The sequence below is a fragment of the Martes martes genome, assembly GCF_963455335.1.
Source record: "Martes martes genome assembly, chromosome: 6".
NCBI lineage: Eukaryota > Metazoa > Chordata > Mammalia > Carnivora > Mustelidae > Martes > Martes martes.
Window position 1 is genome coordinate 109632416 of NC_137893.1, and position 26697 is coordinate 109659112.

General features: G+C 38.1%; 1 protein-coding gene across 1 annotated transcript in view; it reads left to right on the forward strand.

Moving 5' to 3' along the window:
• ADGRB3 (adhesion G protein-coupled receptor B3) overlaps positions 1–26697 on the forward strand; it is a gene marked incomplete at both ends in the record, with an annotated part of 726387 nt that overhangs the window by 302680 nt on the left and 397010 nt on the right. Inside the window, 2 exons of the mRNA XM_080805127.1 lie at positions 8361–8525; positions 8977–9141. Coding sequence (XP_080661253.1) covers positions 8361–8525; positions 8977–9141 — 330 coding nt within the window. The remainder of the gene's footprint in view (positions 1–8360; positions 8526–8976; positions 9142–26697) is intronic.

Here is a 26697-nt window from a genome sequence, read left to right on the forward strand (position 1 = left end):
ACCAAGCAAGCTGCTAACAGCACCGAATTTAGCTGTGTCAGACCAGTTCCTGGATGTCACCTTGATGGTGATTCCCTGTCTGGGGTGATTTAATCACTTTACTGGCTTCTGTTTTTAATGTTCTTGATTTTTTTTAATATTCACATGGAGAAAGAAAAGTGTTACACATAATGGAATGTTTACATTTTCTAGGTTGGCCCTTTCTTAAAATTATATAGATGCATATGCCCAAAATAAAATTGACACTGCATTTTTGAAAATTAAGTTCTTTAGGGAAATAAAATGTTTATTCTTACTTCAAAGCCTCAAGGTTTATAGTGATTTTCTTTGTAGTATGTTACTTCAGAGTAATATATATATATAAAGTATATATTACATATATACCCTCTATATATATATATATATAAAATATATAAAGTTGTTTTTGTTTTTTGTTTTTTTTCCTGCTAGCTGAAAGACGGAAGGAACCAATGATTCAAGTTCAGTCCTCTTTGTTTCAGCTTTGACAGTTCTTATTCTGATATAATCTGTGTAGTAAAGTACAAATAATATAGCGTATAGGGGTAAGTAGTAATTGAGTGACAGACTGAAGACTAAAAGAAATGAAAGAATTATTGACAAATTAGTTTTCATTTATAAGCTGAAATAAATATAAATGAGTTTAATTTAATGATTCAGTGGCAAATACAGCAGTCTGGAATCCAGAAGACACAGATTAATGTTCAGTCCTAATCTTTAATTATCAATATTTACTTAAGCAACATATTCATCTTCTCTGTGCCTCAGTTTTCTCATTTGTAAAATGGAGCCAGCATCCATTTCCCTGCTATCTCAGGAGAGTGTTACGTGATTAAAATAAGGTGAAGGAATCCTGAAAAGTAAAAAACAACATAAAGTGGAGGATGTTTATCAGGATTTTTATGATAGTATTACTTTAAAAGTAAAGTATTTGGCTGGGACACCTGGGTGAGTCCGCTGGTTAAGCATCTTCCTTCAGCTCAGGTCACGGTGATCACAGGATCCTGGAATAGAGTCTCTGCTCAGCAAGGAGCCTGCTTCTCTCTCCGCCTGCCACTTCCCCTTGCTTGTGTGTGCGCTCTCGCTCTCTCTCTCTCTCTGACAAATAAATAAATAACATCTTTAAAAAAAATAAAAGTAAAGGATTTGGAAGAAATAGGTAAAATAAATTCAGGATATGATGATAGTTTTTGAGCTCTGTTTCTTACAGACAGCCTTAATCATAGACTCAAAGACATTTGTAGAGGAGGATTTCATTTTCCCTTCTACCCTTCAAAGATGTCCAGCTCGTTTAAGAATCAAAAGCTCGAAGTTTTATTATGTGTATGCAGAGGCCCAATAATGAAATTGAGACCAAAAGAAATGACCAAGGCAGGCAGTTTTTGTACTTTTTAGACAAAAACAATAAATCTGTGAGGAAGTGACACAACAAAGAAAACTTAATTTGGGAAGCTTCAATTAATAAGGAATTCTGAACAGAATTTGGGCCAGTAACAAGAGGGTTTTTTTGTTTGTTTGTTTGTTTTTTAAGGTTTTATTTATTTATTTGACACAGAGAGAGAAGTCACAAGTAGGCAGAGAGGCAGGCAGAGAGAGGGGGAAGCAGGCTCCCCGCTGAGCAGAGAGCCCGATGCGGGGCTCGATCCCAGGACTCTGAGATCATGACCTGAGCTGAAAGCAGAGGCTTAACCCACTGAGCCACCCAGGCGCCCCACAACAGTTATTTTATAGAACCTTTCAGACTCTAAATTTCCTATCTCCGGTGATAAGGATGTCTCTTTACCACCTAATACTGGGAGGGTACCTTTCACCTGGGAGATCTGCTGCTTGCTTTCTGGAGACAAGGGACAGGGACATAATATTCTTCTTGCCTTGGTTGTTTCTTAAGTAACTTTTATTTAAAATAATCGACATGGGGTGCCTGGGTGGCTCATATGGCTAAGCCTCTGCCTTCGACTCAGGTCATGATCCCAGGGTCCTGGGATCGAGCCCCACATCAGGCTCCCTGCCTGGCGCGGGAAGCCTGCTTTCCCTCTCCCACTCCCCCTGCTTGTGTTCCTGCTCTCGCTGTGTCTTTCTCTGTCAAATAAATAAATAAAATCATAAATAAATAAATAAATAGATAAATAAATAAATAATCGACATGTCAAAGTGGCACATTTGGGGGTGGCCTGACCTTGGCCCATACAAATTACTTCTGCCTAGTTTGAACTAGGGAGAAGCACACAATATAAGGGCTCATGCCAGTCTGTAGGGCTGAGCTGTGTCTCACTGGTAGTCCTGCATTTGAGAAATGAATCCCTGTGAATTCAGAACCTAATAGAGAGATCCTGTCAGGTTGTATTTTTCAGGTATATTCATAGTCTCTTACAAAACCTAAGAAGAATGAAAACATCACCCAAGGATAGGTCCTCAGGAACACAGCTGGACCCAAATATCTCTTTTACCTAGAGCAAAAGGCTTCAGTCTCCTGTGGACCTAAAGTTTGATTCCTCAGCAAGTATGAGAGGGTGATGTGCCCACAGTCCCTCTGCTGGGAACCCTTTCAATGAGGCTAGTAAGCAGGAAGATGCTAAACATTTGCCTGACCTTGGTTCAATAGTCTCTGGTTGTCTCTGCATGAGAATGTTATAATTTGAAACTCAAATGTTACCTCATTAACCTGTTCTTTAATTAATTTGCAATTTGTCTTCTTAACCTTCTGGCTTATTGTGTGGCAATTGTATTCACTTTGTGTCATTTCATATTTTTACCATTCTTCTGGTGATCTTCCAGTGGTTATGAATTTTTAAAAAACTGTATCTTTATTAATTTTGGCTTGCTTTCTTTTATTAAACTTTTTTTCATGCAAACTTTGTCTTAACTTCCCAACTGTTCTGTTTTTTTATTCTTCTTAACCTTACCTTAATAACTTGCTTCTGTTTTAATTCTAATTTTTAAATGATATTTCATTTTGATTTTTCCCCTTTTATGATTTATTTTAAAATGGCAAATGGGAACCAGGTTTATGCTCTCCAGCATATGCCCAAAGCAAGAGGTTGGCTTTTGATTTTTCAGTGTTATACCATCAAGAGGTCTTTCCGGTTCCCTGAGTAACTCCCAGCTCAAAAAAGAATCTGAGCTTTCCAAATTTGCCATCACTAAATCAGATAACTTCATACCACAGGACAGAATTCTTCTCCCCAAACTCCTCCCTATTGTTAGCGTCATCAATTAACAATAATCAACCCAAAAGAGTTGCCAAAATGATAGCTTTATTATCCAAAATATTCATGGCTTTATCTTGTGGTTTTTGTTCTCCAACCGATTCTATATTGTCACCAGTTATTGGTAAAGATGTGGAAATTGACTGAAACATGATATTTTCATTAAAATGTATCAGAATTTAATTTGGCCTCTGTACATGGCAGACAGGTAAACACAATTGTAACTCTATATGTATGGCAGGAGGAAGTTAGATAAAGTAAACCCTGGGAATCTAGCAATTTAACCTTTGCAATTTTAATTATTCTGGGTCCAGAAAATCTAGTAATGTGTCACATTGCTGAAGCGAAACTTTAACTGTCCCCAGGGTGACATTGTGGTATAAGGAAGCACACTGCACTATGGGAAGACAGGCTGATCTCTCAGCATTCTCCTGGCTTCAAAACACAGCCTTATTATTCTCTATTCTTAGTCACCTTTGTAGGATGGTTCATAAAGTAATAGGCATTTGCAGTTTCTAAATTGAAAAAATGAGACTATTAAAAAAATCAACCGCAAATGTTTATGATAGAAATGAAGAGAAGTTGAAAAAGTCTAAGAAGGTGTTAAATCTTAACCTAGCTGCATATTATAGAAGAAATTATGTACTTTAATGCAGTATTTACTAAACAGTGCTCCAAAAAGGGGGGAAAAGAAAGGAGGGATGAGTACATTTCAATACATTTGGGAGGCATAATTTCAAGTAAAGTTAATTTAATGTAGGACTTCCTGCATCATGATTATAATGGCATCACAAATTCGATGTGTCCAAAATAGGCATTTTGATTTCAGGGCTATATACCCCCTGGCCTGTTCGAATCCTAGTCCAACCCAGTTCAGTAAAAGGGTCCACCATTTACCCTTCTCATAAGCCAAAAATCTACAAGTCAACCTTGATTCTCTGGTTTTCTATATCCCACTACCAACCTATCAGCTTTACTTCTAGAAAATATCACAAATTCATACACTTCTATCTCGACTGATGATACCATAATCTAAGCCACTATCACCTCTGTCTAGAATACCATATAGTCCCCTAACATCTTACAATACTGATTCTTGCCCCTGTACAATACATTCTAATCACAACTGCAAACTTAAGTGTTAAAGTATAAATTCTGTCTCATCGCTTCCCTACTTGAAATCCTCTCATGGCTTCTGATCTTACTTGGTCACACAGACTACAGGGCCCTATGGAATTGGCTTCTGCACACTATTGAGCCCATTTCCTGTCCCTCCCCCCTTTTGGTGATCCCCACAAGCCCCAGCCTTTCCTCTTTTCTGGAATACACAAAACTTTCTTGACCTCAGGACTTGGCTCTTGTGTAGGGATTTTCACCGATCTTCACATTTCTGGCTCTGTTGGTGACTCAGGACTCTGATCTAGTATGTTTTTTTTTCTGAGAGGCGTGGCTGAGCATACCCTTTCACACTGCTCTCTTTCATCTCGTCGCCCTTATAAAACTTCTGGCTGAAACTCTTGCTCATTCATTTATTTATTTGTTTATCATCTGTCCCCACCACTCTCTCAGAGTATATGTTCCTTGACAACAGAGCTCGGCTGGTCTTTATCACCACAGTTTTCCCAGACTCTAGTAGGGTCACGGGGTAGCATCTTTGTAAATCTTTACCTAGGACTGCATTAGAAGACTCCAAGAAGAGGTCTGGAGTGTTTCCGTTTTCCCACATTATTGGTAACACTTTTCTGACCAAATGACAAGATGTTAGTCATCTTTCAATAGGAACACAGATTTAGACAGAAGGCTTTGAAGTATTTTCAGATTTGGGGGTTTGCAGTGATTCTGGGGTATATCTCTGACAAATGCTGGAAGTCTGTGGTACACAGGGGTGGGTGGGTGGTAAGGAGAAGGGTTGATTTTCTCTGTTGTCTCCATAATCAACCAAGTGGAAAGCAAACCTGAATACAAGGGCTGAAGGATTAAGATAAGCATCAGATAAAAACAAACAAAAAACCAGTCCCTTCATTTCTTGTAGTACTTAGATAAATGGTCATAAAAAAGATATTAAATAGATCATATGATGAATGGTTTTTATTTTTAAACATCTCAACACTTATGCCTGAAATATAATGTGTATGTCCTTCTTGGAAATGCTTAAATGTCTAAGACAGAACTCTAAATTTCCACTTCTCAAAAATCCTCCACTTTTTCCCAATTCAGTAAAATAACACTACCATTTCCTGAAAGGTCTTTGGGCTGATTTCCCTAAAAATAACACAATTACTGATTTTTTTTTTAATTCAAGGATATTAAACTGGAAAAAAAAATAAAACAATGCCCCACATTTGGCACTAAAAGACATACTTTCATGTATATATGTCTGTTGTCTAATGCTTTAAATTAAATTGAAATATCTCTGTTTCTAACTTCTCAATTTTTCATTTTCCCAGTAACTTTGACTTATCACTCTGAGGGAATATTGAGTTTTTCTCTTTTTCCTCAGTTACTTTGTCAAATCAAGTTTTTCATAATGGTGCAGTTAATGTTTAATAAAAGGAACTTCTAGTTCTGAGTGTAAAATAGAACACCAGAAACATCCATTTGATATGTCTTCAATTTCATTGCCGTATCTTTTCTGTAACTAACTTTATAAGCAAAACCATATGTACCCAATATACATGTTTTGTTGATGTTTATGGTAATGATGATCATAAAAGGGACCTCAAAAGGTCGCTCAAATGTCTAACGTTAACTTAATCTTGAACTTTAATCAAAACATAAAATGTATACATTGGCAGAAAGGACTGAACAACTAATGCTACAAATGTATGAATTTAAAATATTTATTTATTTATTTATTTATCTAATGGTGATGCAAAGTCTTCTTTCAGGAAAAGCCTACTGAGCAAAACACTTTACAACCCTTCTCATTTTTCCTAATCTCTTTTCAGCAAGATCTTTTCTTATTCCTCACCAATAATACAACACCCTGCCAAATTATCTTCTCTCTGATTTCCACATTTGACTTACTCATACCTGACTCTATATCTTAGCTGGAAAGACTTACCCTGTCTTCTTTGCCAGTGAGTCTGTAACTGTTACATTCATTTAAAAAAATTAAAAAGAGGGGCTCCTGGGTGGCTCCGTCATTAAGCATCTGCCTTCGGCTCAGGTCATGATCCCAGGGTCCTGGGATAGAGCCCCATATCAGGCTCCCTGCTAAGAGGGAAGCCTGTTTCTCCCTCTCCCTCTCCCCCTGCTTGCATTCCCTCTCTCGCTGTGTCTCTCTCTGTCAAATAAATCAATAAAATTTTTAAAAAATTAAAAAGAAAAATTTGTAAAAACTACAAGTTTACCTCAAACCAGAATTCTCAAGGACATCACATATTCCTTTATTCTAGTCACTTAGCATTGAATCAGGTTGAGATCCCCTAATTCATCTTTATTTATGCGCTGCTTTCTGAATGTTTTCAAAAATTTGAATACCTGTACATTCTTTTGCCAATAGATGGTAAGGTGCATGTATGAATCCTATTTTTTAAACTCTTCTAATAATGCCTAGGATAGTAAGGTTTCATGATGCAAGCTCAATGAGTATTATCTTTGAAAGGCAAAGTTCTGAAGTGAAAAATGCACTCATCTCCAAAGCCAAGCTGGAGAAGAAATGGACAATTTATAACATTCCATCGATTTGCTAGCCTTTTCTTGTTTGTCTGGTGAATGGAATACATGGCCAGTAAGAGTCTATCACGTACTTTTATAAAGTAAAATGCTATAATTACATCAATGGGATGATTAAATTGGCATTTTGTGATTTTTAATCTCACAAAAGGTTTATTAAGTACAGCTAGATACCTATTAAACAATCTTCTTTTTTAATAGCTACCTGCAAGGCCTGAAATGAGGTTGACAGCACTTACATATATTCTGCCAAGCTTTTTCGTTTGTTTGGATGGGTGGATAGGTTTTCACAGCAGTATTATCTTATTATCTTCTGTCGGAACTTTGGATTTATAGTGAATTCTCTTTCACTGTAAGGAAACTAAGAACCATGGAATGATATAGGAAAGAGCTGACAGTCATATATGAGTGCATTTATAACACTTATATTCTAGTTTATGCTTTCTAAATTGAGTAAATATTTTTGCACAATTCCTTTGTGTACTTGCATTTTGTGGCCTGTGGAATTATGCCTTTGTGCATGCTGTCCCCTTTGTAAATTGTCCAAATCTCACCATATTAATCTAGCATAATCACTCTAAGTCATTGTGATCCACCCTCTGAAAGCTTTCCTGTGCCATGTTGTTGCTGCTTTTAACCTTTTATTTACTTATTTGTGTGCATAACATAATTCTTCTCCTAAATTACAAGATTTTTGAGGGTGGAATTCATACTCTTTTAAATTCTATATTTCTCATAACATCTATTACATTATTCCTCAATATTCTGCAAGGCTGATCTGAAACTTCAGTTTGTCATGGAAGACTCCCCAGGCCATCTAATCTCTTACTGTCTTGAAATTATCCTTTGAAGTAATGTTATATAATTTATTTAACATTTAATTAATTGCTTAATTCATCGAGAGGTTCCTTCTTTAAAACATGAGCTCTATTAAGTTCTTGATCAGTATTTATTGCGTTCACTGCTCTGTGTACTCCTCTCCTAGCCCAAGGTCTTGCATTGTTGAGTAATCAGTAAATATTTTGAAGCAGTAAGTGGCTCAAAAGACTGGTGGGCACCCAGGTGGCTCAGTTGGTTAAACAACTGCCTTTGGCTCAGGTCATGATCCTGGAGTCCCAGGATCGTGTCCCACATCAGGCTCGCTGCTCAGCAGGGAGTCTGCTTCTCCTGCTGACCTCTCTCCTCTCAAGCTCTCTCTCTCTCTCAAATAAATAAACAAAATCTTTAAAAAAGAGAGAGAGAGAGATACTGGATACATAAAAGGAAGTAGAAGTGAGAAAATAAGGTAATAGTAGTTTGGGGGGATAATAAAAAAATGAATGCCTATGACTTTCCATTGTATTCACTTAGTGTCTCTCGGTTGGAATTCACCTCTGGGGTTGATTTTACTCTGTAGTTTCTGTACCGTCTTCTCTATTGGAGCATCTCCTTACACGGTCTCTCTTTCTGCTTTGGCAGTTGACGGACAGTGGCAAGAGTGGAGTTCATGGAGTCAGTGCTCAGTCACGTGCTCGAATGGGACCCAGCAGAGAAGCCGGCAGTGTACTGCAGCGGCTCACGGGGGCTCGGAATGCCGAGGGCCGTGGGCCGAAAGCCGAGAGTGCTATAACCCCGAGTGTACAGGTGAGGCCCGATTATCCATTTAAAGAATGCCTGCTATTTATAAAATGTGATAGAACCATGCCAGACAGTCCTGGAATAATTAGATAATTATGCATTTCTGGTAAATGAAGCCAGTGGTACCAGAGTTCATTCTACTATATGTTACACTAATAAAGCAACAAAATTCTGGAGATGCTTAGATTAAAAATAGATGAAGGTGATAAGGCTTATCACTGAACTGGTACTTTTTACAAGTAAGTTTCAGTGTCTATTGGAAGATTCTGACAAACTTGTATAAACTTGAGTTAATCACAGTGCTCTATCTTTGACTAGCAAGTTGAATGTTTGAACAGGGTTTATTCATAGTGGTAGATGAGTAAAAGTTGAGCAAACCGTAACGGTCCTCAGATTTTAAAATTCTTTAAACAGTTGCAGTAGGCTACTGCCATTGACCGTGACACATTTCTTTCAGCCAATGGTCAGTGGAATCCGTGGGGTCATTGGAGCGGATGTTCCAAATCCTGTGATGGCGGCTGGGAAAGGCGAATGAGGACTTGTCAGGGCGCAGCAGTAACAGGGCAGCAGTGTGAAGGAGCAGGAGAGGAAGTGCGACGGTGCAGTGAGCAGCGGTGTCCTGGTAAGAACGCGCTGAGACCACCTCAAGGGAGGCATTTTGTTACCGGGAAAAAAAGGTTGAACATTCTCATCACTCAGGGCAGTACTTCATGCATTGGAGGACCACTAACGATAAGGGGCAATGTACTTTCTCCATAATGTATGGGGTTTCCTCTGTTTATGTGTCATAGACTATTTCTTCCATGGGTTTTTAAGTTATTTGCTGCAAAATCCCATTGAAAAATATAATAATACGAAAGAAGCCACATTGAACAGTAACATGGCTAGATAGGATTTAAATTGGTTTGGGGTACTATTTTTTTCACTACGTTCATGAAATATTTGTTTACTGAGAACACAAAACCGGTTGCCTTCTATAATTCATAGCAGAAATAGAAAGACGTAAGTGCTAGATAGCTAAGTAAGAAAATAAAGAGATGATGTTGGAATTCAGAACCTTTTAAATTCTGCTGTTCATTTGTCTCCATGTAGGACTTTGGACATGCCCATTTCCTTGCCCTTGTACCATTTTCTACTATAAGGAACACATTTTGAAATAAAAACATGAGGTCTTAATTAGTAGCGAAAGAATGGAAATGCTGTTACAATAAAGGATCTTACATATAAACATAGAAAAAAAAGAAAAGTCAAAAATGGCCCAGATTATTGATCATATATTTTTAAAAAATCATTTATGACAAAGAATCCTTCCAAATTGTGCATACATTTCATAAAATATTATTGACACACTGAAGACTCAACAAATAAATGAAAATTAGGATTTTAGAATGATATCATAGGCAAAGTTCCTATAAAGATGCTAGAAAAATGATAGGATGAAATTTCTAAGGGTCACAGCTGGGTATAAAGGAATGCGGAACTTAAAGAATTCGAAGACCCTATTAGAGTCCTTTTGCTGCTACTAATGCTTTGTGGGCAAGCTAGCTTATCTCTCTGTTTCTGGTTCCAGAAGGTATGGAGAGAAGAGCTGTTGAGTTTCCTTTTCGGTTCAAAAAGCAATAAATTTCTGCTCTACCAAACATGACTACATCAACAACGAAACAACACTAACAACAAAATAAGGCATTTTGAGAGAGAACCCGGAGTCAAAACTTTGTATTTCTCCATAGTCTGAATTCTAAAGACTTCTCACAGTCCAACGCTAGTATCAATAGAAACTGGACTAAGAGTAACAATATGTCAGTAGGATTTTTTTAGAGCTTAGAAAAGATCTAGAATTAGCTTTGTTAATTCTTAAGGCCACATCATTCAGAATGATATGTATGAAGGAACCAGCAAGTAGGATTTTGTTGAGGAGACCTACACAAGATAAGTACTGTGAAATTCCTCACGAGGTGCATAAGAATTAAGAATCATTTAAACAAGAACATGTATATAACCAGAAAGAAATTTTATTAGGGCAGTAGTCGTAACTAAATAAGACCCTTTTAATATTTGAAGCTACGTAAACTAGTGTGAGCATACCAAGGTTCATAACTGGTCTTTTAAAACTGTCTTTCATCTGCATATATAGAGTTAAAATGGTGTTGCTGCAATCAAATTTACAAAGATTGCCACCTGCTGTTTGGAAAACATTTTACATTTCTATTTACTAAAAGGACGTTATACCTTATACCCTAGGTTTGTTTGCTGGTTTTCATGATTTAAGGCAGTGTGAAAAATTGTCATATAAGCCCATAATTTTTTATATTTTTATATATGTGATATTATATATTGGTGATATATTTTGTATATATATGTATTTGGTATTAACCTTAACATTTTCATTTTACCATCTTCAGTAATATGATTTGAAATCTCCTGAAATCACCAAGTATATAAATAACATTTTCTAATTAAAATGAATTCCTGAATCAGCTAAATAATTCACAAATGAGTGCTTATACAGAGGTAAAATGAGTTACTATATTACCAAGGTTGTGAAAATATCCTAAACTGATACCTTTATTTGAATCAGCATTATCCATCAAAATTTATACATGACTATTAATTTCAAATATGCCTCTGCCTCTGTATAGAGTGTTTTTACCAAGATAAAGAAAGATTTCCTTTCTATTTATTCTTTATCTTTTCTGTGTGCAGTCTTCTCATTCCCACATTATTTTGTCAGGAGGGCAGAATTTATAAATAACTCAGTTTTCCATAGTGGATTTGATTTATATATTGGCATTCCAGTCTCTTGCACAATTGCTTCTCTGTGGTCAATATATATTATTTTCGTGTCTAGCATACTGGACTCTGAGAGTAATGACATGTCAATAAGGTTTTTTACAGCTTAAAAAAGATCTAAAATTAGTTTTATTAATTCTTTAGGCCATGTGAATTCAAAATGATAAGAAGCAATCCTAATTTCCATCTTTACATTGCTCCAAATTTACATATTGACAATATAAATTGAGAAAACTTCGAAATTTTCTCAACAGTTACTAAGGTATTTTCCTATTTTTGTCACTGACAAAACCTCAAAAAATGTTTCCTTTAAGAAAATGTGTTGTTTTCCTAGTATTATTTTTCAAACTGTTTATCCTTAATTTTTCTTCAGATTGCTGGAAACTACTAGTATTTATTTCTATGCTTCACTTAATTTGGATGCAAAACAAATTAATCAAGTTTGCCAAGAGATCCTGTGTTGTCAGGAAGGAGAAGTATAATATACACACATCTTTGTCTGGATAATTAATGAAAATAATGATTAATCATCTGGATTTAATCAAAAGCTGTTACGATGTCTACTAAAAGTAGAAAATGAAAAATATTTTCCCAAAGAGAATAAGATTTTTTTTTACTGGAAAATAGATAAAGTAAACGTCATGAAGAAGAGCATCATTACAAAAGTATGATGTTATTTTTGTCTTCATAAGAAAAGAGAATTAGAGGGATGAAAAAATTATAGATGTATATTTTAAATACTGTTAGTTGAGGAACAGAGTAGCTACGGGAAGGCAATTAAGTTGCCTAACTTCTAAATTGGTCAAATTCACCAAATAATGATTTCATTGATCTCCATCTCATTGTACATCCCCAGACTTTGAGGGTTAAAATAGTAGGAAGGTAATAGCTTCTCTGATTTTGTGATGCTACAATGTGAAAACATACTATTTTTAGGCTCTGTGCCCACCCCCCCCAATATATCCCTGGTTAATATCCTTCAGAAGGCAGATGTTGCTGATAAATTAGCCTATGTAAACTTGTAGGCTTCCTGGGAACCTCCTTTCTCTGTTCCCAGAGGAGGAGCTGGATATTCCTGGAGCTCCAGTTCTTGGATCTATTATTCTTTAGACATTAAGAGTAATGCTAGTTGGGTCATACCATTCATGGGTAGAAGTTAAATTTAATTTATACATAAAATGTCCTTTTGGAGTTACAGTTACTTTATCTACAAATGGTGAGTAAAGCCTAGAGGATGAATGCGCTGAGAAAAACTTGGGAAATCAGAGAGCCATATCATGAATGTACCCAGTAATAGCAACTTACACCAGAAACGTAGCAATGATTGTGATATTTAACTCATAAGTATTCGTACCAAAGGCAGTCAGCAGTAATATTTGTAATCCCAAACTTGTCTTGAACATTGTACTGCATTCATATTTGAATTTGTGCTCTGTAATATGGTGACTATAAACTCCCCTCCCACTCCCAATGCTGCCAATTTAAGAGAAAATGCCGTTCTGGGATTGGTATTTCTTATCTCTATAAGGTTGCTGTCTGATGGGATATGCTTTCTTTGGAGACCATGAAAGATTTCATTTGGTTTCTGAGTGATTTTCTTTTATTTAGCTTTGGTAGGAAGAATCACAAAGCTTGCTTATTTTGAGCTCTTGTACTCATTGTCCAGATATGTGCTTTCAAATTTTAGCAGATCTAAAAATCACCCAGAGTTTGTTAAAATACAGATTTCCTAAACCAAACCCCCATAGGTTCTGATTCAGTCGGTCCAGTATGGGCCTTCAAATTTACATTTCTAACAAACCCTTAGGTGATGTTTCTGATACTGCAGATTACCCTTGGGGTTGCACTGGCCTAGAGTAAAAATAAGTAAGTGAGTAAATAAATAAATAAACAAACGAATAAAAGCTAGGTGATAAAATCAACAGAAGAGTGGAAGACTGACCTCTGCCTCAGCTACACTGTAGCTGAGCAACTTACACCAGAAACGTAGCAATGATTGTGATATTTAATTCATAAGTATTCGTATCCAGGAAGCCTACAGTGTAGGCTTCCTGGAACCTCCTTGCTCTGTTCCCAGGGGAGGAGTGGATATTCCTGGAGCTCCAGTTCTTGGATCTATTGATCAAAATTGGATCAATGGTCAAAATTGAGATATCTCCTGAACAAGATTGCAGAATTTTATTTTGTTTATACCACTTCATAAATATTGAGGGATTGTTCCTGTAATCAATTAATACAGGCAATCCATTTCAAGTCTCCCTAGCCAACTCATTCTTCAGCCAAAATAAGATATCTTTATACTCGTCACTTAAAAAAAATATGACTTTTAACTAGTCGTTGTGGACAAAATGGGGTGATTTACTCATTTTCAGATTTTCAGTTCTTCAATCTCTGTTGTTCCTTTTCCATGGAGAGCAGAGGAAGCAACTTGAGTATCACTGGAACACGTTTGATATAAAGTAATGTGCTGCCAGGACACAGACCTTCTGTAGTCCTGCCATCCCATCCCCAGCAACTCTCTCCCTCATCAGGAGGACATTTTCACTGCCTCTTAACCTCCAAGGTTTTTTGCTACTATCTACTTACCCAGGTGTATAATATTTGGAGTGGGGGGGACAAGTGTCAGAGAGCAGGATGAAGTCCTAGCTCACACAGACTTATTCTTTCCTCAGTTCCCAGTTGGAGGAGTGGTGAATTAATCACCATCGCTACATTTGTCTTTGATAGAGACAAGTTTAACAAGTTAATAAGTCAGCCTTCTAAATTGTATGGACCACTGTATTTTTAAGCTAAACATAATCCTTATTAGAAACCCAAATATGGGGGCGCCTGGGTGGCTCAGTGGGTTAAGCCGCTGCCTTCAGCTCAGGTCATGATCTCAGGGTCCTGGGATCGAGTCCCGCATCGGGCTCTCTGCTCAGCGGGGAGCCTGCTTCCCTCTCTCTCTCTCTGCCTGCCTCTGTCTACTGTGATCTCTCTGTGTCAAATAAATAAATAAATAAATCTTAAAAAAAAAACAAAAACAAAAACAAAAAAAAAGAAACCCAAATATGTGAGTGTAAAACTTATATTTCTAAAGAGAAAAAAAAGTATACTACTCTGTATTGAAATACTCATATACAAATCACATACATTTTTCATTCCAAACCACAAGGGTAATCACTAATAGTGTTTTTAAAAAGCCCCGACTCCGTTAGGATTTTATTTGTCTATCAGATGTCCTGTGTTTATCCTGTAAGGAATTATATTCTTACTTGTTCAGTTTCTAGAGGTTAAGGCAAATGTTTTCACTGGAGATTTTGGGACATAGCAAACAATGTTGCACCCAAGCGTTCACGCCAGTCACTCACCTAAAACCAACCTCCGAGTTCATTGTTGACAGCAGGTGGCACTAGGTATTGACTTCTTCCATCTCAGAGTTCTATTTGTTCTTGCCAGGTCACCTCAGATACATTCTAAAAAGTAGGGAAATAAATTAGAACTTAAAGATACCCCATAGGCAAGAGAGATCACCTATTGCTTAATAAATATCTAAGAAAGCATCTGATCCTCCTGAAAAACATGGGTTTTATTACCTACTCCAGTCCACAGTTCTGCAACAAATCAGCTAAATTTTATAGGCAGAATTAAGGAAGAACTACTGGGGTCTAAAATAATCAATGTGTATACCAGATAGTATTACATGTTCATTATTCAAACCTGTTACTATGGAGTTAATAATTGTCATAATTTGTCTTATCGGGTTGCTTGTCAGATAAGACTTTGGGAAAACTCTCACAGCTTCTGTCACGGCATAAACCTAAAAAGCAATTTATTGTAATCTTATATTACCCTACCTGGTCCAATTTAGAAATATTTGGCAACATGCTGATCATTCTCAAATTGAAACAGAAAAATTAAGCAGCACTTTTTACTCTTTTTTATTTCTTCGTTTCATCTGACATTGTTTTAAAATAAAAATAAATGTATGTTAGGAACCACTTGATACAATTAACATTAATGCAATTAGTAAAACTGCTTTTTAGGTTTAAAGTTTACCAAGACACTATTATTATTATTATTATTATTATTTTATATTACTATGATATAATATATATTAGTAGTAGTAGTAGTAGTAGTCCTTGACATTCCTCATTCTCACTTATTTCCCACTCCTTGCATGTCCTGACTTAGGAATGACCCTAAGATCCTGCCCCTGGTGTTCTTGGTTGTTCTCTCTCTCTCTCTTTCTCCCCTCGCCTTCCCTCTCTCTCTCTTATTCTTGACTTCAAATCCATTGCTGGGTAATAATTCTACCTACATTATTCATCACTGTTCTGTCCCGTCCCCTCAGTTCCCCACCATGGGGAAGTCCTGGCAAAGTCCTCTCTCTCTCTCCAACTATCACCTGTGAGCAGCACCCACAAATCTGCATCATTAGGTCTCATCTCCTGCAAACACCTGAGAGAGCTTTCCAGCTGGGTTAGCCAGTCATCCTCAGTGTCACCAGAAGAGCTTTTCTGTCTGACCGACAAATCCGTCTTGTCATCTGAAGTAATTTCTACTTCTTACTTTTCCTAGTGACAGATACCACCGCCATCAAGTCTTCCTTCAGTGACCCTGCTTTTTTCTTCCCCTGAACACCACCTGCTAGTGGGGAGGGTCAGTGAGACATTAAGAGACTGGGATGTGGAGTCAAAGTTTGGCTTTGGGCCTCAGTGTCCTCATATGTAAATTGGGGATAATAAGATGTGCTCAGGGGATCATTTCATGTATAAAATTATAAAATGCTGTAGGTAATTAAAATTACTAAATAATTCTAGTCCAGGTCATCCTTGTCCATTAACCATTTTATTGCAGCATCCACCTTTTCTAATCTCTTCCACACAAGTTTATCTGATTCTTCTCCCCTTTTTGACCTTAGTCATGGACTCACTTGCTTAAAAAGAAAAAAAAAAAAAAAAGCTATGACTCCTCATTACTTGCCCAATTCAGTGCATATTGGAATCCTTGGGATTCTAGTATCCCCATCTATCAGTTGATTAACTTTCAAGGGTCATCACCCTCTACTCATTTATAGATAAAACATACAGAACATAACGGATCCCATCCCTGGTTCCTGGATATGGAAACACATATTCTGTCCTTACTCTGCTGCTTGCACTTATTCACCTGGGCTCCCATCTAGTCCCGGTCCTGTCTCCACCTTCACCTGCTGACATGGGAGCATCTTGGGAGCTCAACCCATTAAAAGCTGTCTCCTCCTTTACTCATTCTTATTTCTCCCACAATTGCATGAGTGCTTTCTTCTTTGAACCTCTATATACTTGCTTTGTGCTTCCCTTATTATACATTGTTATTACATTTTATTATTATATGTTATTATATCTCTTAGCTAGAATTCCAGCTCATTACAGATGAGTTATCTATTTTCAGACTCCCAAATCCCTTTCTCTGCATTGAGCCTAGTTGAATGCAGACCACTAGACACATGCTCTTTTGAAAGTTTTTATTCCATATCATAGACATTGTAATGGGACCATTTGTATGACATACAATATACAATACAAAATACAATTTGTGTAAAAGCATGTGAATGAAAACTTCAAAATGACTATGATAGTAATTCCTTACCTTTTATAATCATTTTATTCTCTCAAAATGCTGTTAGTTTACCTAAGCAGAATTTGAATAGACATTTTTAGCACACATACTATTTTTATTTTGTAGTTACAATTTGTGGCAGGAGCTTTCCTTCTTTAGAAATAAATCATTGCAATGTTGGAGGTAAGAAAATAAGTATTTTTATAGCAAGTTCCTCGATTTCCCCAAATCTCAGCCCTGCATATACTTTTAGGCCAGAGCTCCTCGAGGCTGTCTCCTAGCCACCTGTCAGGCTAGGACTGGTCCCAGGTATACACAAATAGAGATTCCGAAGGCCTCAGGGCAGCTGGCAAGACAGGAGGATGTGGCCGGCAGCCTCCAGCCTACAGTAGTCTTGCCCGTTACCCTAGTGTGCCTCCAAATGTTACCATTTTCTACATGTGCCATGACCTGGAAAAGGCGATGAAGCAGGTTATCCTCAACAGTTCCTAAGATAATATAGAAAGGCAAATAAACGCAATGCTCTAGCAGCGTACCCAATATAAAACTTGTCTCACTTAAGGTTAGTAAATAGCCACTTAGAACTATTCCTCACAATTAAAGTTAGCTATCTTTATTATTATTATTAATCTTTTTAACAGGTTGGAATTAGAGTGACCTTGTCTGCTAAATTGAAGTACAGGATTAAAACTAAGTTATCAGATTTTTTTCTAGGGTATATATGTATAAACACCCATCCAGTCCTCAAACAGGCAATGCAACACACATTGTCTGCTAATGAGTTTAAAGTTTGTGGTTTGCTACCTCCAAGGCTTAAAGATAAACTTTTGCAAAATACATAAATACCTTGTTTACCACAACAACAAATGCTTGGTGATATTGTAAGATTCTCAGAGAATGGACCGAGAGTCTTGTTTGATTGACACAGGTCTACAGACCACCTCCTCGATCAGTGATTTTTCTAACGCCTTGGTTTCCTGATGTTTAAAAAGAGAATAACAATTTTATCTACTTCATTCTTATTATGAGAATGAGATGAATTTAAAAATGTAATGCACTTGGAAGAGTGCCTAAGTCAAGGTGATACATGATACCTACATATTGCTGTTACAATTATACATTCTTTCAACTTGACACTGATAAAAACCATTTCTATGTGAGGAATGCTATTACAAAACATGTTCGATAAGCGCCCTTCTTTTCCCCTCAGACCTTAGCAGCACTGTGAATTCTTCACATGGGTGTGTTCTCCTGCTGAAATTAGAGCTGTAGGCTATGTGAGCACAGAGACCAGATCTATCTCATTCACCTCTGCATCCCCCAGCACAAGGAATTCCCAAAACATAAGAATTAATGAACTGCCAACTAGTGAAATTTGAAATTGGGGTCACGCGTAGTGTATGGTTTTTTCCTCCCTCCTCTCCTCTCCTTTCCTTCCTTCCTTCCCCCCTACCTTCTTTTTACACTTCCTTCCTTCCTTCCTTCCTTCCTTCCTTCTTTTTTTTTTTTTCCTGCATGCCAACTCTACAGTGTAGAATCAATTTCTCTTTAATGCTGAAATTCTAGCATAAGGGTGAAAACTAATTTTCCACATCAAATTGATTTAAGCCCTGTATAATTTTTGCTATTTTTAAGATACAGAAAATTAGTTTGAATAGACAGATTAACAGCTAATCACTAGGTAATTGCTACCTTGTTTTAAGACAGCATGCTAACTACATACTTGTGACTTCAAGTACAGTTGTATCTTACAAATGGGTTTTTATATCTTTGCACTAGCGATAGCAAACAGTGGGATCTTTCAGCTGATGAACAGAGTTGCTGTTGGCACAAAAAACAAGAGTCCTTCATATTGCCCTACAATAATATGTTTTTATTTTGAGCATACAGAGTGATGTGAGCTAATTGTGTATTTTCTAATTTATAAAATATACATAGGTAGCATTGAACCGGGAAAAAAGCAAAAAACAAAAAACTTAACCCAAGTCTCTCTCTTTACCTTATCTTTTTGTCTTGAGCTTTATTTAGTTCCAATCACCAACTACTTTTTTGATAACACCAAGAGGTGCTCAGATATTTCAAATTCAAAAACTATTTTCAGCATCTATCCTCCTAACCAATACCTCCCTCAAGTGCTCTAACTGAAGCTGTGGCACAGCAGTCACTCTTCCTGGACACCTGACTTTCATCTTTTATTTCTCTTTCTTCCTCACCTCCTGCATCCAGCCATGGAGCTGAGCCCATTCTCTGTCCTAGATAGATTTTTGAATCCACTTGCTTCCCTTCCCATTGCCACTTCCCGTGATGTCATGCCCTTTCCCTAATTACCCCATTTAGATTCTCACAGGCCCCGCCTTCAGTCTCACTTTCCTTCAATCCATTCCCCAAACTGCATGTATAGCATCCAACACATTATAATAAATTTTCCTTGCCCTTGAATTCAAACTCCTAGTTTCTTACCATTTGTCACCCCTCCCCCTCCAGTAATTACCCACCTCTACTCATCCCCAGCTTTGTACTCTAGCCATTCTGAATGATTCCCAATTTCTTGGATATACCAGGTTCTCCTTGCTGTCTGGATCTTTCTGCATGTGGTTCCCAAGGCACACTTTCCCCTTCCTCACTGGCCCACTCCTAATTATCTTTGGACATTCCTTCTGGAAATCTGCTGCTGCTATACTCTCCCCCAAAGTACTCCTAGAGCAACCAGGACTTCTCAGATCATAGTGGGCATCCAAGTGTATTACAATTTCTCCACTTATAGTCTCCCTCACTATCTTGGTAGCTGAGAGACCCTGATTATTTTTGTTCCTTTTCTTTATGTGCAATATTTTACAAGGTGATAGGGACATTATGGGTGCTCAATAAATATCTGGAGAATGAATGAATTTCGTAAGATGCACTGAGAAGAGAAGAAACTTTCCTACTACTGGGGACTTCATAAACCTAAGGTGGAAGAAAATAAATTCTTATTTAATATCTAGGCTGTTTTGCTTTTGGTATGAGCATAAATACACCTGTTTTCTGAACTAAACTCTTCAAAGATATAATCTTCAATGAATGCCAAATGACCTTTGTTGAATTGTTTAAAACAGATGGGATTTGACATTACTACTAAAACGCTGAAAATCCTACAGATTTGCAAATCTGAATGTATGATTCCCTTATCATCTTCCTTTCTTATTATCTGTGTACTGTGTTTCCATCTATAAGAAGCACAATGAATCCAAAGCGCTATGAATTGATGGTGGAGAAATACAAATTTGTTGACCTCTTTAAGTTTGAAAAATTACTGTGATATTGTTTGTTTGTTTTGTTTTTGGTCTGGTTGAGGTAGGCCATACTGATTTTCATTAGGGAAATGGAAATTAATAATTGATCGCTGTGGTTGGATATATACAGATCACACTGGAGAATTCTGGACAGGGTTCCATGGACTCTTACCAAGTCAAACACAGCCCTGCAAAAGTCAACCTTTGTCAATACCTTGTACCTTGGAAACCCATTTTTGTTAATTTTTAAGTAAACTATAGTAATTTAACCTATAGTAGGTTAACCTCCCTCTCTTACTTTTCCTAAGCGAATATTGTTAACTTACTGCTCACTTAAACACACACATGCACACACTTAACACACTGTCCTCAGTACTTTGCAGAATCATCCTCATTTTCTGTCATCTTCAGTACGGAGATGATGGAAAAATAGATCTTTTTTAAAAAATATTTTTTTTTATTTATTTGAGAGAGAGAGCGCGAGCACAAGCAGAGGGTAGGAGCAGAGGAGGAGGGGGGTGCCAGCTCCACGCTGAACAGGGAGCCCTATGCAGGGCTGGATCCCAGGACCTCAAGGTCATGATCTCAGCGGAAGGGGGATGCTTAACTGATTGAGCCACCCAGGTGCCCCCAAAATAGAACTTTTGAAAGTATTTGATAATTTTTGGCTTAAAATATATGAGTATATCCATAGGCATCCACCTATCATTTGCTAGACTCCTAAGTACGAAGTGCTCTGGGAGTGAAACAAAACAGAAAAATTATTGTCTTCATGGTGCTCACATTCTAGTAGGAGAAGGCAATAAATAAACTAATAATAATGATAGTACTGCAAAATAAGAAAGCTAGGGACAAAGACGCAGAAGTTACAAGTACAACAATCGTTTTGGAGAAGAATAAAACAGAGGAAGGTGTAGGAGTGTTTGAGAGAAGTCAGGAAATTCCTGAAAAGGCAAGATTTTAGCAAAGATGAAAGGCAGTGAAGCCAAAAATCATGCAGACATTTGGGCAGGAGAGGGAGGGATATCTTAGAAAGAGCAAGTGCACGAGCTCTGAGGTGGAAGCACCCCTGGAAGGTTGGAGAAGCACCAAAGGGGCCAGTGTGGGAGTGGGGGAGGTCAGAATGTGGAAAGAGTGGAGGCTGAGGTAAGAGGCCAAGACTGAAAGGCCTTGTAAACTGAGGCTGGTTTTATCACTAAACGTCGTACTTACTGAAAAAGAATAAATTTTGTTTTTCCTCAAGTATTGTACCTTTAAAAAAAAAAAAAAAAAAGCGCTGACCTATATTCCCTAGCTGACAGTTACTACTTCTGCCCACCTTAATTTTGAACCTCATCAGTTTCAGCTGCGTTCCGGGTGAACATTTCACCCTATTGGCCCATCCGTGCCATCTAGTGGTTAACGCTTGCAATTACTAGAGTTTCTGACCACAGCCGACGGTGGGGGAAGGGCGTAGGGAAAAAGGCGAATTTTTGGCAGAATAACAATAGGTGTGAAAAGCTTTCTGAAACCACAAAGGGGAATAAGGAAGTCTAGGGTGCAAATTGCTTCTTCATTGCTTTGTGTCAAGATTAAATCAGAAACAAAATTGAATGCTCTGGCGACCCGTTTTATGAAATGTATCTCAAATTTCATCAATGGAACTAAGTTTAAAAACAGTGAAAAACAGAAAAAAATACAAGTGAAAGGGATTAAAAATGAAGAGTTAATGAGGGAGATTTTGAACAGAAGTTGGATGTGTAAATCGAACCCAAAAAAAGATCATTAGGTGTAATGGTACTAATAGGTTAATTGCTGGTGTATCTTCATTAAAAATGGACTAGTTGTTTTACACGGAATTCAATTATGTAATAAAATGTGCATGATGTAGTTTGTGAGTTTTAACATTTATTATGATTTTCCTTTTTTTATATTCTAAAGTAGTTTTGGTTGTCATTTACAGAAACACAGGCAAATGTGACCTCGTGTGGAATATTTGGAGGATGACGATTAATTCTGTGTGGCTGATGCGTAGGAGAATAAATAAGAGCCATAACTGGAATGCTAGCTTAGAGCTTGCTAGAAGGGCCTTTATTTATCACAGGGAGCAGAGTTATCTTTATCCTGTCAGTACTGGAGAAGCATGGAAAGGTTTTAAGCAGCAAGTTATGGGATTAAGCTTCATTTTGGAGATTACTTTGTTAATATGGCATGAAAATTGGATTAAAGGTAGAAGATACTAGAGAATAAATAGTTCTACTTTATACCCAGTTCTTCAGCTCAGAAGAAAGGAGGCATCATCCTTAACCTCTCAGTCCTTCACTCGCCACATTATTTAGTCTACTACTTTCTAAATTTATCTTGTGCCCACCTTTTCTTCGTCTTTAATCTAAACATCCTACCTAAAGCCACCATCATTTCATCACTGAAGCACTACGCTCACCTCTTCGATTGTCTTGCCCTACCTACTGCTCTCTGATCCCTGTTACCCGCAGAAAGCAAACCAATCTTCTTAAAGTTAAAAATTGAAATATGTTGATCTTTTGTTTAGCCCTTCGGTAGCTGTGAGGCCCTGTAGGCACTAATGTTAGCCTCTCTCTCAGCCCATCACTCCACACTCCTCCTAAAATTGTTCCCTCCAGCACCACTAGTCTCAGGCCCCAACCTCTTCTCCGCGTCCAGGCCTTTGCACATACTGTTCACTCTATCTAGACGCTTGCTGCCCCTCGTACAGTCAGTCACAATTAAGTGTCACTTTCCTCCAGGAAGCCTTCTTCTGTTCTTCAAAGTTTAGATTGAAGTGACATTCTGTACTTCCCATTTGCAGAGGTTATCATAGCTATACTCAAGTAATGGTACATGTAATTGTTTGACCTCTGCCTCCTCCCTTTGACTGAAAGCTCCATGAGACAGAAAGTGCTGCTGTCATGCACCATTGATTCTCCCTAGAACAGAGCCTGGCATGTGTCAGGTCAATGCCGAATGAACCAATGAGGTTGTTCCCCTCATTCAACTGGAATAGGATGGTTGCTTGGGTAAACAATGGAATCAGAATCATGGTAAGTTAACAAGAAGAGAACAATCCGTAGAAGATGAGTCTGATGGTTTTAGTTATGGGCACAAGATTAGAGACATCATTAACAGAGGTAAGGGAGTACAAGGAGAGGAAACAAGCAACATTTTGGAGAAAATGGTAGGAGCTGAAATGTAGGCAGATTGACTCCCAGATTTCTTTGGAACAGAAAGAACAAGCAGTAAGTAAGTGTCACTCAGCATTTGGATATGCCAGTCTAAAGTTCAAGACAGACATCTGAACCAAGGAAACACATATGTGTTGCCAGTCCACAACTGGAAGCAGAGGATGCACATCAGGGCTTGACTGCAACATAGCAAGTAAGAGCTGGGATCAGAAGCCAAACTGATCAAATTCTTACTGTGGCTCCAATATGTGCTAACTTCTCCTTCTTCCTACTATTTCCCCTTCATTGTCATTAATCTGGGCACCACCTAGCTGCAGTAGCAGTGAGTGACCTCCCTCCCACAGTCCTATCTCTGGGCTTTGTCTTTTCTTCCTGACACTGTCACCCCTCCTCTCAGGAGACACTTCCCTGGCCTCGTTGGCCATATAGCAGGAGGTTGGATGGGGTAACAGGGCTGGAAGCATCTGCTCTTCGTGGGGTGGGGATCACACAAAATGGGCAAAGTGGTTCCCAGTTTGCTAATCTCTGTGGTCAGTGGGAAGTGGGTGGTTGCATGTTCTTGGCTGGTGGTAACTGCTGCCTCCCTTAATTTAGTTTTCTGCTGTTTCTATTCTTGCGATATTGGAGGAGGGAGCCCTGTGGAGGGGCTGTCCCTACCTTCGCTTGAGTCGAACCATTTTTTGATTTTTAAAAAATTTTATTATTTTATATTTTTGATTTATGATGACTCCACCTCTATTCATCAGCACCACCCCCAGGCCAGACTCAGTGGCAAATCCTGGTCTTGGGTCCCAGGAAAGGGCCAGGCTAGCCTGAGCCCTCCTGCCCCCTGCAACAGCCTGGATGAGTTAAAGAGGCCAGAAGGGCACACTTGGCTCCTGAAGGGGGAGGGGTGGTGATGACTCCCCCTGAGAACAAACATGTAATAAAAAGAGTGTTTAGAATCTGAAAATAATAATAATAATAATTATTATTATTATTATTGTTATTGACCTCTCTGTTGCCTGTTTCCCATATGGTAAAAGAGACTACTAATCTCTACCTCATAAGATTATTGGGGAAGATTAAATGAGTCCATGCATGTAAGACTTTTAATAAGGGTTCACTGTTACTACTATTATTAATACATTGAAATCATCTAAGGAAAGCATTTAACAAAGGAAAAAGCAGGGCATAAGATGTTTCTGCAAAAGACATGGGGACCAAGGACAAGGACCAAGGAAGAACAGTCCAAGTGCCTTGTGGAGGCCTGACAGAGAATAGCCTTCTAGGACCCCAAAGAAAGTATTTTCAAGGAGGAGGGAGAAGTCAAAGTATAAAGCACTATGGAGACAGTCCAGTGAGTAATGCCTGAGATGAGAACATTAGGTTTGCCTTCAGGAGATCTCTGGTGGGATAAGGTGGAGACATTTTATGAAAATGGGGCTGGTAAAGGCTGAAATGACTGCTAAACCATCACCAAGCAAAGATTCCCTAAATTGGAAACTGTTGCCTAAGTATTTTAGTGAGAACCCAGACTATTAACTCAGCATGAGGGCAATTATCTTGAATAATTGGAAGTCGCCAAGAAGATACGCAGGAAGTCAAAGCAAAGGCTACTGAGTCAGGATTCTAGGATCTAGTCCTGCTGATACCTCCACCACTTCAGATAAGCCTCTTATTTGAGGGCCTTGGTGCCCTCGTCTGTAAAGAGGAAGGAGGTGGGATAGTTCATCTGCAATGTTCTTTTCAGTTCTAAAATGTCCACATGTTTAAACCATTATCTTGTGTTATCTGTCCAGGCTGTTGCAGGGGGCAGGAGGGCTCAGGCTAGCCTGGCCCTTTCCTGGGACCCAAGACCAGGATTTGCCACTGAGTCTGGCCTGGGGGTGGTGCTGATGAATAGAGGTGGAGTCATCATAAATCAAAAATATAAAATAATAAAATTTTTTAAAAATCAAAAAATGGTTCGACTCAAGCGAAGGTAGGGACAGCCCCTCCACAGGGCTCCCTCCTCCAATATCGCAAGAATAGAAACAGCAGAAAACTAAATTAAGGGAGGCAGCAGTTACCACCAGCCAAGAACATGCAACCACCCACTTCCCACTGACCACAGAGATTAGCAAACTGGGAACCACTTTGCCCATTTTGTGTGATCCCCACCCCACGAAGAGCAGATGCTTCCAGCCCTCCCATCCCAGATAAAGAAAATATTGTTTCAAGATTGTAATTTCTGAAATTGTATTCTTCTCCACTAATAGTTATAATGTATCCTAATGAGTTTATAAATTCTGAAATAAAATCAGTATCTGTAGATTATGATTATCATGGATTAAATAGTATATTCTCAAAGGAAAGAATCTCTCCCTGGGACTCACACTCATATATATACATATATATTAGGTACATATGTATACACATATATGTCTACACACATATACATACATATATATTGGGTACTTTTGGGGGGTCTATTTCCTTATTAAAGGTATTTATATATTGAAATATTGCTTCATTTATTTATTCAATTTTTTTTTTTTAAGATTTTATTTATTTGACAGACGGAGATCACAAGTAGGCAGAGAGGCAGGCAGAGAGAGGGGAGGAAGCAGGCTCCCTGCTGAGCAGAAAGCCTGATGCGGGGCTTGATCCCAGGATCCTGGGATCATGACCTGAGCCGAAGGCAGAGGCTTTAACCCACTGAGCCACCCAGGCACCCCTATTTATTCAATTTTGAACAACTTCTGTGTGCCAGACAAACCATTAGGCGCAAGATACTGAGATGAGAAGACAACAAGATGCCAGGCAGCTGAGGAACACAAATATATGAGCATATGCGTGGCAGTGCTGTATTAAAAAGTACAAGAGTAGGGGTGCCTGGGTGGCTCAGTGGGTTAAAGCCTCTGCCTTCGGCTCAGGTCATGATCCCGGGGTCCTGGGATGGAGCTCAGCATCAGGCTCTCTGCTTAGCAGAAAGTCTGCTTCCTCCTCTCTCTCTCTGCCTGCCTCTCTGCCTACTTGTGATCTCTGTCTGTCAAATAAATAAATAAATAAAATCTTATTTAAAAAAAAAAAAAAGTACAAGAGTAGGTGTGTCCAGAGCAAGGACTGGTATTTTCTTTCTAGGAGCAAGGTGTGAGGTTTAATGCAGAACAGAGGATAGACAGACTTTACAAGTCTTTGGCTTCCTATTAAAATATTTCTGGTATACCTCTGTTATTCTTGGGATTCCCTTTAACTTTCTCATCTCAGTAATTAAATTGAGTTTTTGAAAATACGAAGGCCAAAAGATCAAATCAGTTCATTTTCATATGATGTAGTGTGATTGACATTATTGCTCTTGTATGAAGAATAAGAAGTTACATATTCTTGCCT